Below are 18270 nucleotides of genomic sequence, written 5' to 3'. Positions count from 1 at the left end.
TCCTTAGCAAAACACTTTACATCTTTGAAACCTACCAAATGTGTCTTAGACCCCATTCTCTCCTCCTGGATTAAAATACAAGACCTTGTCTTCTTTCCTACTGGCTATTGTTAACAAGAGTCTTTCATTGGGATACGTCCCAGATTCACGGAAAATGGTGATCTTGAGACCCACTCTTAAAAAAAAAAAAAAGCCTAGTCCAGATCCATCCCTTCCGGTTCTCTACCATCTGATATCAAACCTCTTTTTTTTGTTGTTGTTTTTTTTTTGGTCTAAAGTGGTTGAGAAAGTGGTCTTTATACAACTTCAACAGTTAATGAAAAATGTTTCAGCTCTTCACTTGAGGCAGTTTGGCTTTAGACCATATTGTAGTGCCAAAACAGTTGTAAATCATGTTCTTCTTTTGTCTCAGTTGCGCTCACTTGGTATAATAAGCACTACGTTCAAAATTATTTCACTCTTTTTCCTGGCTTGAAAGGTCATTCTGGGTTAGTACAACTTCTCCTGAATCTGATAACAAACCCAGTCCTCTGGGCACGTGTAGACAGTTGGAGTTTTCAGGATATCCGCATTGAATTCAGGGGGGATATTCTGAAAACACCCAACTGGCTTGGTGTTCCCTGAGGACAAGTTGAAACATCTGGTCTATTCTGTTGCCTATGTTTAATTTATTTTTGAGCCCACTTGCACTTCTAATTCAAGAATCTGGTATTTCATTTCACTTCTATGCTAATGATATTTTGCTGCTTCATCATATTGACCCTGTGAATCCTGACATAGTTCAGCTCCAATGCTGCCTTCATTCTATAGTTACTTAGCTATTGGATCATCAGCTTGTTCTAGTTTGTGACAAGGCAATTACTTGTTGGCACTCCGGGCCTCACTCTTGTAGAACATCTCCTTTTTCTTAATTTGGCACAAACATCACTCTAGTAAATAACTTTCTGTATTTGGGTGTCATTTTGTATACTTATCTTTCCTTATCTCTTAGGTGTCTTCCATCTGCAAGACAGGTTTTTAAAAATTTTAAGACAATTATACTTGATCCATTCTTTTTTTGATTATGGTTGATTTCACATATTCTTGTTGGCTCTTCTTATGACATAAAAAAACATTAGAGAACATAGCTATCCACATGCTCTGTCATTCCCGAAAATCAGATCGAGTTGTACAGAGTGAAATTTAAGATCTTAATTCTGGCTTTTAAGGTCTGTAGAACTGGGGGCCCCAGCTTATTTTTCCACTTTGACCATACCCTATATCCCTTCATGTGTTCTTAGGTCCATTAATGGTTACTGTATGGTTTTGCCTGGGACCCATACTGCCCATCATGAAGCTACGAGGCATAGTTCCTTCTGTTTTACTCCCCTGCTCTTTAGAATTTGCTTCTACTAGCAATACGAAGTGAACTCTGTTTAACATGTTTTTTAATGGCCATTAAGATGTGGCTTTTCCAGCAAGCATATGGTACCTGAGTGGAATTGGGATAGGCTGAGCCACGTCATCTGTTGTCAATGCAAATGTATATAAATAGTTCTGTTTTTAATGACTTCTAACATAGTAACATAGTAGATGACGGCAGAAAAAGACCTGCACGGTCCATCCAGTCTGCCCAAGAAGATAAATTCATATGTGCTACTTTTTTTATTTGTACTGTCCTCTTCAGTGCACAGACCGTATAAGTCTGGCCAGCCCTATTCCCGCCTCCCAACCACCAGCTCTGGCACAGACCGTATAAGTCTGCCCAGCACTATCCCTGCCTCCCACCACCGGCTCTGGCACAGACCGTATAAGTCTGCCTAGCACTATCCCCGCCGCCCAACCACCAGCCCCGGCACAGACCTTATAAGTCTGCCCAGCACTAGTCCCGCCGTCCAACCACCAGCCCCGGCACAGACCGTATAAGTCTGCCCAGCACTATCCCTGCCTCCCACCACCGGCTCTGGCACAGACCGTATAAGTCTGCCCAGCACTATCCCTGCCTCCCACCACCGGCTCTGGCACAGACCGTATATGTCTGCCCAGCACTAGCCCCGCCTCCCAACCACCAGCTCTGCCACCCATTCTAGGCTAAGCTCCTGAGGATCCCTTCCTTCTGCACAGGATTCCTTTATGTTTATCCTACGCATGTTTGAATTCCATTACCGTTTTCATCTCCACCACCTCCCACGGGAGGGCATTCCAAGCATCCACCACCCTCTCCTTGAAAAAATACTTCTGCCCCCCCTTCAATCTCATTTCATGCCCTATCGTTCTACCGCCTTCCCATCTCCGGAAAAGGTTTGTTTGCGGATTAATACCTTTCAAATATTTGAACGTTTGTATCATATCACCCCTGTTCCTCCTTTCCTCCAGGGTATACATGTTCAGGTCCGCAAGTCTCTCCTCGTACGTCTTGTAAGGCAAATCCCATACCATCCTCGTAGCTTTTCTTTGCACCGCTTCAATTCTTTTTACATCCTTAGCAAGATACGGCCTCCAAAACTGAACACAATACTCCAGGTGGGGCCTCACCAACGACTTGTACAGGGGCATCAACACCTCTTTTCTTCTGCTGGTCACACCTCTCTCTATACAGCCTAGTAACCTTCTTACTTATGTATGTTTGTCTATCCTACTACTACTACTACTAATAATAATAATCATTTCTGTAGCACTACTAGACATTTGCAGTACTGTACTCATTATATGCAGGTACTTTTTTGTCCATAGAGGGCTCACAATCTAAGTTTTAGTTCTTGGGGCAATGGAGGGTTAAGTGACTTGCCCAAGGTCACAAGGAGCTGCAGTGGAAATTGATCCCAGGTTGCCAGGATCAAAGCCTGTTTCACTAACCATTAGGCTATCCTATCAAATCAATGGTGTTCCTTTCCTATATGTTTTTAATCTGTAAACCTCGTGATCCTGCCTGCCAATTTAAGTAGTTTAGTAAGTTTCCAACAAACAAATAAAATAAATATTTACCTTTTACCACTACCTCCCTGTGCCCCATTTCCACTGTTACTCTCATCATAAGCCCATCTCTTTCTGCTATCTGTTTTCCACTCCGCAGCCCTCCAGATCCTTCACTCCGTTTCTTGACCCCTCTATACTCTTCAGCCCCTTTTTTATCTCTCTCTCACATCTGCAGGCCTCTCTCCCACTCTTTTGTTGATTTCCCGCTGTCTTTTTGGACCCCATTCCGTCTCGATCCCCAGTCACCCCCTGTATGTATATGTTACATAATATTTGAGTGCCCACTTCCCTAATGAGATATCGCACACTCCAGTCGCCCAGCTCTGAGCCACTTCTATCTGTTATTTCTCACCTCTGCAATAAAGCTGCTTCTCTTCAGATTTCTACCTTCAACTTCTACAGCTCTCAGAATTACGGAGTCTCTGTGCCCTGGGGCAATACTTCTGAACATCTGACTGTGAGTAAATTATCTGTGTATTTATGCAATAAAGGAAACTTCAGAAAATAATAGAGACTTCAGGTGTGTGCTGGTGTGCCAAGGTTATACGCCAAGATATTGAGACTTTAAGTTAACAAGTCGTAGAGCGGGGGAGTAGCCTAGTGGTTAGTGCAGTGGACTTTGATCCTGGGGAACTGAGTTCGATTCACACTGCAGCTCCTTGTGACTCTGGGCAAGTCGCTTTGAATGTAGTTGCAAAAATCAAGTCCCATTTCCCCCCAATATCCACCTAATCTAAACATCTATGCTTCCTTCCCTTCAGTCCCAATTCTCCATTTTTACTATACTTAGTTTTTCTTCCTCCACTCCGAACAGTCTAGAAAGCCCTTCTCTCTTCCTTTCCTCCTCCTCCTCCTCCTATCCCCAAATCTGGAATTCCTTGCTCATTCTTTTCCCCGTAACCTCAGAGCAATCGTTAGGTCCCCATTTACAGGAAGCTCATGTGCTCCTGAGTGTGGAGTCCAGGCTGTCCCTCAAACTTTGAACTTATTGTTGTTCCTGTCCTGGCTCAGTATACATAACCTGGGTATTCTTCTGCTGTGGCAGGAACAACATGTGGCTTATGTGCATTAGCCTAGGAACAGGATATGCAAAAAGCGGCAGACCAAGAGCAGAAGCAGCAACAAGAATAGCTTGGGTATGAGAAAGCTAGGAGTCAGGGCATTGCACAGAGGGACCAGATGCAGAGGTCTCTACTTCTTGCCTGTGTCCATTTGCATTGCAGAATTTATACGAATAAGTTTAAGATGATCAAACATATTAAAAACGTAATACCCAGTGGATTTTTATATGATTGCACTCAGTATAAGAAACCTCCAAATTTAATGACAGTGTATGTGTCATTTCTCTTTTGAAAGAACGGCGAAAAAAGGCTTCTGCATGGGAGAGGAACTTGGTATATCCAGCTGTCATGATCCTTCTTCTCCTTGAGACAGTAAGTTTTGACATCTTCAGTCTGTTTTAATTATCCATGATTGTTTTTTCAAATATTTGATTTTTGGCACAGTTTTTAATTAGATATTTTTATATTTTGCAGGTTAAATTTTTTTTCCCTGCAATTTATAAGATGCGTATTGAATGACATCAGACTGAATTGATCTTAATTTGCTTTTCAGTCGTCATCTGTCATCTTGGTTGCTTGCAACATTCTTCGCCTGCTTGTTGATGAGACAGCGATGCCAAAAGGCTCAAGGGTATGGTTAATGGTCAAATAATTTTGCTGTCATGAATTTTAGAGGAAGACTTATGACTTCTTATTTCCATTTTGAATTTTGAGTATGTATATGGCATGAAATACTCATGCTCAACAGTTATTCACCTTATATATATTTAGTGAATGAAACCGTACGGTCCTAATGTTCTTTAAAAAAAGGCTCCCAATGCTAGTTTTTATATCTTCCCTAAACCATTAGAAATATAACAATTTTCATGCATTTGTCTGTGCTCAACCCTGCTGGTTTGCGTGAGAAGCCTTGACAGTTATTGTTTATTTGGATTTATGAACAAATTTACAGCATTTTAAAGATAATGCAGATGGACAACCAGAAAACAATTTTCTACTTGAACAAGTAGGGAGGGTGAGGTTTACTTATTTTGTGGCAGGAAGCTCTTAAGTTATGGCCCTAAGCGTTAGAAAGAAAATGTTTTGACAGGCAGGCTGAGTCAACAAATATTCCTTCATGAGTGGTCCCTGGATCAGGGCATAATAAACTACATTTACTTTTGGTGAAGAGCTTCCAAGATAGACCTGTTCACCAGTGCTCAAAACAGAAAGTGCACCCATTCTGTTCCAAAAGGACATCAAAAAGCAGTCTTAACTACAGGTGCTTTTTCTCCTCACTGGAGGATGAGACTTCAAGATGCACATTCTCCCCTTCCTCTCCATGGAAAAAAACCTCAATAAAGTTCAGAGGAGAACAAAAGACTATGATTTTCATACAGTGCTGAGAAAAGGTTGGTCAACATTTTACAGGACCAGGACACTGTACCAGTGACTTCACAGTGAGAATCCTGAAAGGTAACTTTAAAACCATACAAGAACGTAAGACCTTTGAAGTCAGAATGATTGAATATTTTAAAAACACCCAACAGAAAGGACTTAACAAGGATCTGGGGTTCCTAGCCCATTATAAACCATAAAGCTGTATGTCTCTGTTGATCACCCCACCCCTCACCTATCCACACCCATCCTGTTAGAATATTAATGATATGCTTTGATGTCCCCATGTATACCTCCTACCCACCCCCATCCTCCCACCCTGTCAGACTGTCATAGTAATGCTTGAATGTTTTCACTTATATACACTGTCAGCTAGCACATTTGCTTATTTCTGATTTGACGAAGAAGGGCAACCTTCGAAAGCTAATCAAGAAATGTATTAAGTTATGTCCAATAAAAAAGGTATCATCTTATTTTCTTTTCCATGTTTTATTTTGTTTGATTTCTATTGGCAGTTGAATAATTTTTATTTTTTATTTTTCTTACATTTGTACCCCGCGCTTTCCCACTCATAGCAGGTTCAATGCAACTTACATATTATGTACAGGTACTTATTTGTACCTGGGGCAATGGAGGGTTAAGTGACTTGCCCAGAGTCACAAGGAGCTGCCTGTGCCTGCAGTGGGAATCGAACCCAGTTCCCCAGGACCAAAGTCCACCATTCTAACCACTAGGCCACTCCTATGGCTATGGTGAGAAGAAGTTTTAATTCTTCTTGTACTTGGGAGGTAAGAAACCTTTTGTCAGCATTATAGCTCCCTCTTGGCCAAGATAGATGTGGTTTTTGGTCCATAAAGATCTATCCATTTGGAAACTAATCACATTGGACATTTGTTTTTCTAATCTCAATATTACAGAACCAGGGAATTCTGCTTTTTTTTTTCTCACCTCAGTCTTTTGCCTCCATAGTTTGAATATTGAAAGCAAAATACTTTTTTCCTAGGGTCTCTTTGATCCAGTGTTCGAGATTCTTTGGAGTTTTAGGAAGGAATTCCTTAGAAAATCTTGTGATTGTAAATGGCAAACATTTGCTCTTTTGTATAGCAAAACGAAGGCAACTAAAGACCATATGGCCTGTCCAGTCTGCCCATCCAGTACTATCCTTTCCTCTCCCTTAGAGATCCTATATATACTTGCCCAAGTTTTCTTGAATTAAGGGTACAGTTTAAGTCTCCACCATCTCCTCTGGGATACAGCTTCATGAATTCACCACCCTTCCCTGAAGAAGTATTTCCTTCAGTGTTTAGCTTTTTTTTTTGTTTTCTTTTTATAAAAAGAAACAAAAAAAAAATCCCATCTATAAAAATAAAAGACCTGAAGAGTTAAATATATTTCTTAGAGGACAAGCAGGCTGTATTATACTCACAGTTGGGTCAGCGATCTGCCAGCCCTGGAACCTCCTGCTGTGCTCATCAGTTGTTTTTCTTCTGCGCGAGGAGTAACATTGAGTTTCTGTGGCTCCTCTGTGTGCCCGGGAAAGAGCCTTGACCGTGCTTTTTCACTAATTTTTTCGTTTTTTCTTGTTTTCCTCATTTGCTTCATTTTGCTTAAAAAAACAAGTGGGTTTTCCTTTATTTTCTTTAGTTTTTTTTCCCCCCCAGTAAAGTTTCCTTTCTTTTCCGTTGCGGACGTTTTTAAGCTTCTCAGCTGGATCCATCCCTCCTTTTGTGCTTTTTTTTTCTTTTCACAATCGAGACTTTTTAGGCGGTGCTGTCATCCCTTCCATGTCATCGAAGACTCCCGGCGGCTTCAGACGCTGTACTTGGTGCAACCGGACCATCTCGGGCACCAATACCCGTTTGTGGTGTATCCAGTGCCTTGGGCCCGACCATAGCCCAGCTTGTTATGCCCTTTGTCTTCGTATGAAGAAAAGGACTCAACTAGCTCGAGAAGCCCACAGAGAAAAACTTTTGGAGGCTCGGTCCGGTCCTTCGACATCTGCATCGGAACCGAGGTTGGAGGTGACGACATAGACATCGAGAGACGTATCGACGTTGGGAGTGGAGGTAGGCATGGCTGCTGAGAGGCCATGGCACGCTGGGAACAGTGAGGCATCGAATGGGCCTCCACCTGCCTCGAGGCCTCCTGCTATGCAGGTGTGTTGCCCCCCCCCCCCCCCAGGGGACTGTCCATCGTCGGACCCGACCCCGAGGCGACATGGGGATTCATGTCGGCACTGAGGAGCCTTGGTGAGGTGCATCAAGCAAAGGCAAAGAAGCACCAGCACTGTTCCCCCTTGACACATGGTGCCGGGAGCTCTGGGGTGCCGAGGTATTCAGCCTCTGAGAAGCGTCCACGCTGGGAGGATTGCTCCCCCTCCATACAAGAGGTGCAGACGCGACGCTGCCACAGACTTCTCCACAGGACCCGCAGCCTCTTCCGATGGCGGCTATTGACGAGCGCATTCGGGCCTTGCTTCCAGAGCTTCTAGAGGGACTGCTGCATACATCTGCGTTGGCATCGGGAGTGCTTGCGCCTACCGTGTTTCCTGCTGCTGCTGTCTCTGGCCCTCCACCCACGGTGATGTCTCCGAGCTCGGTTCCGCTTGCGGCTCCAGTATCGGCTGCCACCCAGGTCGGCTTCCCATCGACGTTGGTAGAGGAAGCTTCACTGCAGTCCATGTGGGGGTCGGTCTCTCATCGCCATCAAGTCCATGGGTCTTCGGCGTCGAGGCGGGTATGGTCTCGGAGATCACTGAGGGAAGTGCTTTCTGTTCTGACACCGAGGAGGAGCGCTCATGGGAGTCAGAGGAAGATCCCAGGTATTTCTCTGATGAGTCCTTTGAACCTTCCCCTCCACTTGAAAGGAGACTGTCTCCTCCTGAGAGCCTCTACTTCTCATCTTTTGTACGGGAAATGGCTCAGGCCATTCCATTTCCCGTAGAGGATGAGCCCAGGGCTGAGATGCTCGTGGTCTTGGACTACACCTCTCCACCTAAAGAGGCAGTGACAGCTCCTTTGCATAAGGTACTCTGGGAAGTCCTTATGTGGAACTGGGCATCCCCTCTGTCTGGTCCCGTGATCCCTATGAAGACAGAATCCCAGTACCAGATCCACAGTGAACCTTGGTTAATGAAGTCTCAATTACCCCATACCTCCATGGTGGTGGACTCCACCCTCAAAAGAGCCAAGAGTTATAGGGACTATGCTTTGGCGCCCCCAGGCAGAGAAGCTAGGACATTGGACTCGTTTGGGAGGAAAATGTATCAGGCAGCTATGCTCGCTGCCCGTATCCAATCATACCAACTCTTCACGAGCATCCACTTGCAGAACTCAGTGCGGCAGCTGTCTAGTTTGGTCGATGTCCTCCCTCTGGAGCAGGCCGAACCTTTTCGCCAGCTGGTCAGGCAGCAGAAGGCGTGTTGTAACTTTCTGGCCAGGGGCGCACACGACACTTTGATGTGGCATCCTGAATCTCTGCACAAAGTATAGCAATGTGCAGACTCATGGCTGCGTGTTTCTGACCTGGATCACTCGGTCCAGCAGAGATTAGCGGATGTTCCTTGCCGGGGGATAATCTTTTCAGAGAGAAGGTAGATCTGGTTGACCAGATCAAGAAGCACACGGATGCTATGACTTCTTTCTCCCACTGGGTGCCTTCTGTTACCACCTCCTCAACTAGGAGGTATTTTGGTGGACCACAGAGTGCCCCCTATTCCTATTCCAGGCGTAGGTACGCTCTGGTGTCTCGCCAGCCTACTCAGGCTTAGCCCAACGTGCTCGTTCCCATCAATAGCTTGTGCCCAAGGCCCCTACTGCTCCCCAGCAAAAGCAAGGGATGGGCTTTTGACTGGCTTCAGGAAAACATATCCAAACTAAAAGTGTCCGTTCCGGACGACTTGCCATTCGGGCAGAGGTTAATGGTTTTTTTCACCAAAGGTGGCCTCTATTAACCTCCAACTGGTGGGTTCTTCAAATAGTCTGGTTGGGATACAACCTCAATCTGGAATCCAAACCTCCAAATTGTCCACCAGGAGCTCATTCGTTCAGCTCCCAGCATAGGCAGGTACTTGCAGAGAAACTTTCTGCTCTTCCGAAGGCCCATGCGGTCGAACCAGTTCCACCAGGGGAAGAAGGGCTGGGATTCTATTCCAGGTACTTCCTTGTGCAGAAGAAAACAGGGGGGATGTGTCCCATCCTAGACCTAAGGGCCCTGAACAAATAACTAATCTGAGAAAAGTTCAGGATGGTTTCCCTGGGCACCCTTCTTCCCATGATTCAGGAAAATAATAGGCTAAGCTCTCTAGACTTAAAGAATGCTTACACTCATATTCCGATACTTCCAGCTCACAGGAAGTATCTTCGGTTTCGGCTGGGAACGCAGCACTTTCAGTACCGCGTACTGCCCTTTGGCCTGGCGTCCGCACCCAGAGTATTCACAAAAATGCCTAGCACTGGTTGTGGCGTCGCTACTCGGGCTGGGAGTTCATGTGTTCCCTTATCTCAACGATTGGCTGGTGAAGAGCACCTCGGAGGATGGTACACTTCAGGTGCTGGAACTACTAGGGTTTGTAATAAATTACCCCAAGTCCCATCTCAATCCAGTGCAGAAATTAAAATTCATTGGAGCATTGCTCAACTCGAGAACAGTTCGAGCCTATCTGCTGGAGACTCGGGTGGACAATCTTCTTTCCCTGGTGTCCATGGTTTGCACGTCTCAGAAAAATCACAGCTTGGCAGATGTTGAGACTTTTGGGGCACATGGCCGTTCATGTTATGCACATTAGATCTGCTCAATGGACCCTAGCTTCTCAGTGGTGTCAAGCCACCGGGAACCTAGAAAATGTTATTTGTCTGTCCACCAACTTTGTTCATTGTCTCCAATGGTGGACAATTTGACCATGGGACGTCCATTTCAAAGTCCTCAGCCCCAAAAGTGCTGACAACGGATACATCTCTCCTGGGGTGGGAGGCTCATGTAGATGGGCTTCACACTCAGATCAACCTCCTGGAGCTTCGAGCGATTTTGAACGCTCTAAAGGCTTTCAGAGATTGGCTGTCCAACCAAATTATTTTAATTCAGACAGTCAGGTTGCGATGTACTACTCCAACAAGCACGGGGGCACTGGATCTTGCCTCCTGATTCAGGAAGCTGTCCAGATGTGGCTTTGGATGCGCCGTCACGGTATGTTTCTCCAAGCCACTTATCTGGCAGGCATAAACAGTCTGGCCAACAGGCTGAGCAGAGTAATGCAACCTCATGTGTGGTCGCTGAATATGGGCATGGCCCGCAAGATCTTCCGAGCGTGGGGTGCCCCCTCGGTGGATCTTTTTGCCACTCAACTGAATCACAAGGTCCCTCAGTTCTGTTCCAGGTTTCAGGCCTACGACAGACTAGCGTCAGATGCCTTTCTCCTACATTGGGGAACAGGCCTTCGGTATGCGTATCCTCCCATACCTCTGGTAGGGAAGACTCTGCTGAAACTCAAGCAAGACCATGGAACCATGATACTGATTGCACCGTACTGGTCACGTCAGATCTGGTTCCCTCTTCTTCTGGAGTTGTCCTCTGAAAAACCATGGAGATTGGAGTGTTTTCCAGCCCTCAGAACGAGGGGTCGCTTCTACATACCAACCTCCAATGTCTGGCTCTCGTGACCTGAATTCGCTTCCTTGGGTCTTTTGGAGGGTGTCTCCCGAGTTTTGCTTCCAGAAAAGATTGCACTAAGAGGTGTTACTCTTTTAAATGGAGGAGGTTTGCCATCTGATGTGACAGCAAGGCCATAGATCCCCTTTCTTGTCCTACACAGACCCTGCTTGAATACCTTCTACACTTGTCAGAGTTTGGTCTCGAGATCAACTCCATAAGAGTTCACCTTAGTGCAATCTGTGCTTATCAGCATGTAGAAAGTAAGCCTGTCTCTGAACAGCCTTTAGTTGTTCGCTTCATGAGAGGTTTGCTTTTGTCGAAGCCCCCTGTCAAACCTCCACCAGTGTCATGGGATCTTAACGTCGTTCTCACCCAGCTGATGAAAGCTCCTTTCAAGCCACTGAATTCCTGCCATCTGAAGTACTTGACCTGGAAGGTCATGTTCTTGGTGACTTTTACTTTAGCTCGTAGAGTCAGTGAGCAGGCCCTACTAAGTTTCATCACAACAGAGTAGTTCTCTGCACGCACCCTAAGTTCCTGCTGAAGGTGGTGTCGGAGTTCCATCTGAACCAGTCAATTGTCGTGCCAGCATTTTTTCCCCCCGTCTTCATGCCCACCCTGGCGAAAGCAGTTTGCACACTTTGGACTGCAAGAGAGCATTGGCCTTTTACTTGGAGTGGATGAAGCCCTTCAGACAGTCTGCCCAGTTGTTTGTTTCTTTTGATCCCAACAGAAGGGGAGTCGCCATTGGAAAACACACAATCTCCAATTGACTAGCAGATTGCATTTCCTTCACTTATGCCCAGGCTGGGCTGACTCTGGAGAGTTCCAAATGTCTGAAAAAATATATATGAACTGTACTGCTACAGATCTCTGAATATCACCACCTAGCAGCACGGCTTGTCACAGGTTTCACAGGCTAGAGTGTTTATTTATTTATAACATTTGTATCCCACATTTTCCCACCTATTTGCAGGCTCAATGTGGCTTACATAATTCCGCAAGTGGTGATTACCAGTTCCGGATAGGAGAAATACATAGTTTGGGCAAAGGGACAGATTAGGTGTTACTTCTGACAAACAACAAAATCTGTGTTTGTCTGCTTTGTGTAAAATTCCTACCTTTAGCAATTGAGCATGAACCTGGGGAGTTTTATCAACGTGCTTCTGTTTTTGATTTGGCTCCAGCAGTGGATTAAATGGTAAATGATTTGTAAGTCCTGCACAATAGAAAAGGAGTTAGAGAACTGTTTGGAGCATTGATATAATGTGTGATCCTGTTTAATGACATTTCGTTACAGTGTTCGTTTATTTTTTTATGGTGGCAAATTGAAGTCCTTGGGACTGAAATAGTTTGTTTAACTTATTAAATTATGTTGAAATAATTGTTCTTTTTTCTTTGTTTTTTGCCTCAGGGTCCTGGAATCGGAAGTGTTTCTCTCTTCACTTTTGGTTTTGTGGGGGCGGCACTTGAAATCATTTTGATATTGTATCCTTTATTGGACCAAGAATTCTATCTGTTAACAAGTATTCCATCTAGTTTTCTGGGGCACTGATAATTTGCTAAGACAGTTGCCAGAAAAGAGAGAAAAAAATATGACAGGTTTGTTCTCACCCACTCAGTGTTTTTGTTTTATTCTTTTCCTCTTAAGTTTGGGAGACAGCTGAGAACTTAAGTGAAATATGCATTCCTAGGAAGGCTTTCTTTCCTTGATTCTCACAGCTATCTCATGGTGTCCTCTGTCGTCGGCTTCTACAGTTTGTGTTTTTTCCGAAATTTCATGCCCAAGAAAGATGACACGACTATGACAAAGGTAAAGTGGTAGAGCAGAAGGTGCTGATGTTCCTTCTACTCCTCCACCCTTCTTTTTTTTTTTTTCTTTTCTTTTAGCACTTGGTGTAACCTTCCTGTTTAATTTAGTGATTACCTTGATTGTCTTATTACTTTACTGTTATTAGTAGCAATTAGTATTTGGTTTCTAAGTAGTATAAATGCAAACGGGAAAGTTTTCTAAATGCTAAATGAGCAGGAAAAGGCAATGTGCTCTGTTTAGTTCGGCTGGCATCCATTCGTTTGTTAGGAAAAAAAAAGAGCTGGGAAGGCAGAGCTTGTGAACTAGTTATAGAAAAACTAGTGAAAGGGTTTTTTCCCCCCTTTATAGAAGAAAGGTATTGCTAATCAGTAACTTTAATTGTGCTAACTGTAGTGCATGGAGCTTGTTTGAAATCTGAAGAACTCAGGTGACATAATTGACATTAAAGTAAGAATAAGAGGTCCTGCAACATTTTAAATTTGAAGGCTAGTTTGACTTATCAGAATTTGCTATTGGCTTCAAAATAGCACATATTTGATGCTTTGATACAGGCCATATACATGGTAATTTTCTCAGATATTCCCACAAGCTGACTTAGGTTACATTTAATACAAGTGTACATATGCATTTTTTTTTCTTTGAATGAAGGAGGGGAAGCAGTATTACATGAATTAATTTGGTCAGTATCTCTTGGAAGAGGCCAGAATATAAAAATACAACTTAAACAAATATAACATATTATACAAGCAAGGGACACATTTTCAAAAAGTTAGCTAATTTTTAAGTTTATCCAGAAAGGGGGGGTTTATTTAGAAGGGGGTTGAGCAAGGTAGTCAAAAGATTAACTAGATCAATTTAGGAGAATTTTCTGCTAAAAATGTAGCTAGTTAGGATCCACTGAAAATTGACCTAAAGATAAGTCAGAATTAACTGGGTATCTTATCTGCTGAGCATTGTCACATGCATGAATCCTTATTTTGAGTTTCTAACTATATTGGCCACACACACACAATTTTTCTGGATAAAATATGCGCAGATGCACAAATTTTCAAAAGTATGCCTCTTCAAACAGTAGGGATATCTACATATATACAGGCTGTATATATATATATATATATATATATCAGGCATGTCCTTCTTTTTTTTTTTTTTTTTTCTTTTAGCAGGCTATTTCTGTGGGTTAAGCACAACTTGATGTGCAGAAATGCCTTTGAAAATTACCCTCCCTATACCTCGGCAGCTTATTGCCAGCAAGGTTAAGAGGCCTAGTGACAGTTGACTGTCAGACTGAGACATGCATGCTTTCTTTTTATAAAACCTTTGGCAGTTAAGCACATATATGGACAGCAGGTAATTTGAAATGTGTTCTAGTGTCAATGTTAAGCTGTCCAGCATTGCTTCACATTCATGTTTTACTGTATCGGGGTGATTTTCCTCTTTTCCCTTATTTGAAACAGATTATTGGGAACACTGTGTCGATCCTTGTGCTCAGTTCTGCGCTGCCAGTGATGTCAAGAACCTTGGGTAAGTTTGGTGTTGGTAGTGTAGCTGACCTTTAGAATGATCCTGGGCTACTGACTTTATCATGAAATAATCATATTTTGTAACTCAGCCTACTGTTGCCTGGATCGTACAGGAATAAAACAACCTCCTCTGTCAGATATTCTTCAGCCAGCAAGCAAGTGTTTCCCTTGTATAATGATTCAACGACCCGTGATCTTTTACAGCTAAAATTCAGCCTTATTCATGAAATCAACATATGCATCCACCTTTTCCTACATTTGCACCCAGCTCTGGCACGCATTACCTAGAAACATTAGAACTGTGAACACCCATCTCTAAAATTCCGAAAAAACCTCAAGACTCACCTCTTCCGGGAAGCCTACCCTTGAATAATATATCAAAACTATCAAACTAATAAATGAACAAAACTCACTCCTATCCACATAATCCCATTCCTTCAAACTGCATGAATCAAACCACTCCAGTTATAATTAATTGTACTTCTACCCTGTATTCTACTCAGTATTGCTCACAAGAAGCTGTAGTCTCATCTCTGGAGGCATATCAGCCTCATTGGGATTGCTTCTACTCTATATACTACTCTGTATTCCCCCACCAGAGTTTGTATTCTCTTTTCCGGAACCTTATCAGCCTCTTTGCACCTACTTTTACTCTGTATTCCACTCTGTATATATTCCCGGAGTTGGTACTCTGCTCTCCAGAACCTGTAAGCCACATTGAGCCTACTGCTATGCGGGAAAATGTTGGATACAAATGTAATAAATTTAAAAACAGGATCAGTCGTTGGTTGAAAATGCCTTCAGCAAATCTGTAAAACACAACATAAAAGTAATCAGTTTAATATCACCTAAACAGTTCTACCATCTTATTCTGTTTTTATGTATGCATTTTGCAAGCTATCTCAAGACTTTAAAATAATACTTCAAGCTTATTTTTATAATATTTTGCATATATCTGCTAATATATCTTCATTAGTAACAAAAACAGATATTGACTGATACTTCATTAGGACTATCATCTCTTCAACAAAGCCTACAAAGAGAACCCATAGCCTCACAAAACTACCTCACCAGTCCTTCCAATTTTTAAAGTCCACCTTCCATACTATCCTGCCTAACACCTTCCTTCTCTCTTCCCTTACTTAATCTCTATACAATACTAAGTGTATGTGATATCATGGAATGACAATGTCATAACAAACTCTGTAAGCCACATTGAGCCTGCAAATAGGTGGGAAAATGTGGGATACAAATGCAATAAATAAATAATTTATTTTATTTTTAATGAATGTTGGTAAATGCTTTTTGAGCCTGCTGAATTAACAGTGATATTTAACAATATATTTACATGGATATTTAAGGGGGGAAAACAACACTCAATTGGAGTACTCCAGGCCTGAATAAAAGAAATTGTTTCCTCCTCCTCTGGTTATGTCAGGAAAAAAATCCTACTTGTACAGTTAAACAAGTGGTGAAAGCATGTTGAGCTGGGTTATAGAATTTTTTCTAGCCCTTGTGCATATAAATGCGTGTCTGTGTGTACACGTTTGTGTGCATATGTATCTGTGTATTGTGGAAGGGGGTTGTCTGTATGCTTTCTGTATGTGATCAGGAGAGGAGAAGAGAGGGAAGTGAGCAATCTCTTAATCACCATCAGCCCGATGATCAAAGGTAAATGTGGACACTAGAGGCCACTAGCGCCCGCATTTACCTTTGAACCCATGATCATCTGGCAAACTGCCCATACCCCTCAATACCACAAAGCTCATTTAAATTAGATTTCAATGAGCTCTGCTTGTATTCCGCCCCTATGATCAGAGAACAGCGCTCTGATCGTAGAGGCAGAATAAAGCCTTAATCCTATGCCAGCTTAGAGCTAACATTAGGGTTAAGGCTTTGCTCCTGTCTCCCCCCCCCCCCCCCCGTTAGGTAGCATGGGCTGTCACTGGGCTATCTCTTCAGCTCTGGTGGCCTAGTGGCTTCCCCAAGCCCCCACCCTGATAGCGGCATGGGGGCTGAATATCCGGTGAATCTCCAGCTCCCCTAACCCCCTCCACAGCCCCCCCTCCCAAAAAAAAACATCCTTGATGTCCCAGTGAGCCACTAAGCCAACCCTTCCCCCCACCTGCCCTGGTGGTCTAGCAGCCAAAACTCCCATCATACCTCCGCAATGGAGGAGGGAGTAGCACACTCCTCTTCCAGTGCTGCCTTCAAAATGGTGGCACCCTGCCAAGTACATCTCAGGATGCACTGGTTAGGGTGCCACCATTTTGAAGGCTGTACTGGAAGAGGAGGGAGTGTGCTACTCCCTCCTCCATCGCGGAGGTGTGGGGGAGGGGTTGTCCGCTAGATCACCAGGATGGAGCGGGGGGGTTGGGTTAGCAGCCCACTGGGCTACCAGGGAATTTTTTGGGGGTGGTTAGGGGGCTGGAGATCCACTGGATCTCCAGCCACCTGGGCACTTACATTGGGGGGGGCTCGGGGGGACTGGAGGTCCACTGGACCTCCTGCCCCCGTGGGGCTTGGGGGGCACTAGGCCACCAGGGCTGAGCGATGATGGGGGTCTGGGGGTCCAATGGACCTGCCAAACAAGTGCTGGAGGATTGTGCCTGAGCGCATACTCAGGCACAATCCTCCTGTAATCCACACTTTTCCCCTATGATCAAAGCTAATAGCTTGCATAAATTTGCATGCTATTAGCTCTGCGGCATTATTGCCCTGTGCTGTTCTGATGCTAATTTTAGAGCGCTGTTTGGAACAGCGCGGGGCTTCTGATCATCGGGGTATATGTTAGTGAATCAGTTTATGTATATTGCAGCTATTGGAATGTATTGGACCATAAGTGATAGGTGTTCATTTCTCTACCACCCCTGCCCCCCACCACTGTAGAAACTTCACTTCTATAGCACAGACATTTTCTTCAGATCTCCTCCTGTCTTCCTATGACCAGAAGTGCCTTGCAGTGTCCACTCTCAATGCCTTCCCATTGACTGGATCCTACCTACAATCTCTGCTGCTAGTTACAATGGAAGCAGGCAGGGCAGGTTCACTCACTGGAGGGGTGGGGGGCATAGAACTACAGATAGTATAAAAACCAGAAAGATGTTCACACGTATTACCTATACTACCTTCTGGGCATTAATATAAAATTCTGCTGACATCTGAAAAGGCCAGAGAATTGGCTATCCTAACCTGATTCCTGAGCAGATCTTCAGATCCTCTTAAACATGTGCACACAATTTGCAAACTTTGCCAGTACCTTAACCTGCCCTACCCACAGCAACAGATGTTAGTTGGCAATACATATAGTAACCAATAAGAAAATTAGATGATTCTTGAAGTAGTTTCACAGTAGAATTAGCAAAGAAAAATCTCATCTTTGTCACTGCCATTATGCCTCTCCTACTCTTCTCTATACTCTCTTGCTTCTTCTCCTGCTCTTTGCTGCCAATTCTGGACCTCCAAATCAACTCTCAACCTACTCATGCAAGTCACACCACAATATCTCCAATCTTATTTCTGTTCCTCTCTTCTCTGCCTTTCTCACGTGCCCTGTGGAGTGTCAACTCTGTCTCCAACAAGCTTTCTTACATCTACGACCTCTTTATCTCTTATACTCTCCATCTGCTTGCACTAACTGAGACTTGGCTTTGCCCTGAAGGCTCTGCTTCAGTTGCTGCCCTGTGTCATGGAGGTTATCTTTTCTCCCATGCACTTCTACCAGTTTGCCACGGAGGTGGTTTTGGGCTGCTACACTCACCTTCTTGTAGATAACCTTTTCATCCACCTCAGACTCACTGCTTCCACTCCATCCATCTTTTCATTCTTTTATCTCTCCAAGTAGCAGTCATTTATTGAGACCCCCCACCTACCCACCCACCTTATAAGTCCC

At 44.0% G+C, this 18270-nt stretch overlaps 1 protein-coding gene across 3 annotated transcripts in view; it reads left to right on the top strand.

The window, feature by feature from the left end:
* LMBR1 (limb development membrane protein 1) overlaps nt 1-18270 on the top strand; it is a 291341-nt gene that overhangs the window by 236831 nt on the left and 36240 nt on the right. For all 3 annotated transcript variants that reach the window (XR_003941628.1, XM_030198592.1, XM_030198605.1), the window contains 5 exons: nt 4312-4388; nt 4570-4647; nt 12457-12530; nt 12765-12855; nt 14313-14379. Coding sequence is in view for 2 of the 3 variants with exons in the window: in XM_030198592.1 (XP_030054452.1) it covers nt 4312-4388; nt 4570-4647; nt 12457-12530; nt 12765-12855; nt 14313-14379 (387 nt within the window). In the remaining variant the exon portion in view is untranslated. The remainder of the gene's footprint in view (nt 1-4311; nt 4389-4569; nt 4648-12456; nt 12531-12764; nt 12856-14312; nt 14380-18270) is intronic.

Source organism: Microcaecilia unicolor, chromosome 1 (assembly GCF_901765095.1).
Source record: "Microcaecilia unicolor chromosome 1, aMicUni1.1, whole genome shotgun sequence".
Lineage (NCBI taxonomy): Eukaryota > Metazoa > Chordata > Amphibia > Gymnophiona > Siphonopidae > Microcaecilia > Microcaecilia unicolor.
Note: the sequence above shows the minus strand (reverse complement) of the source record. Positions and strands in the feature narration are given on the sequence as shown.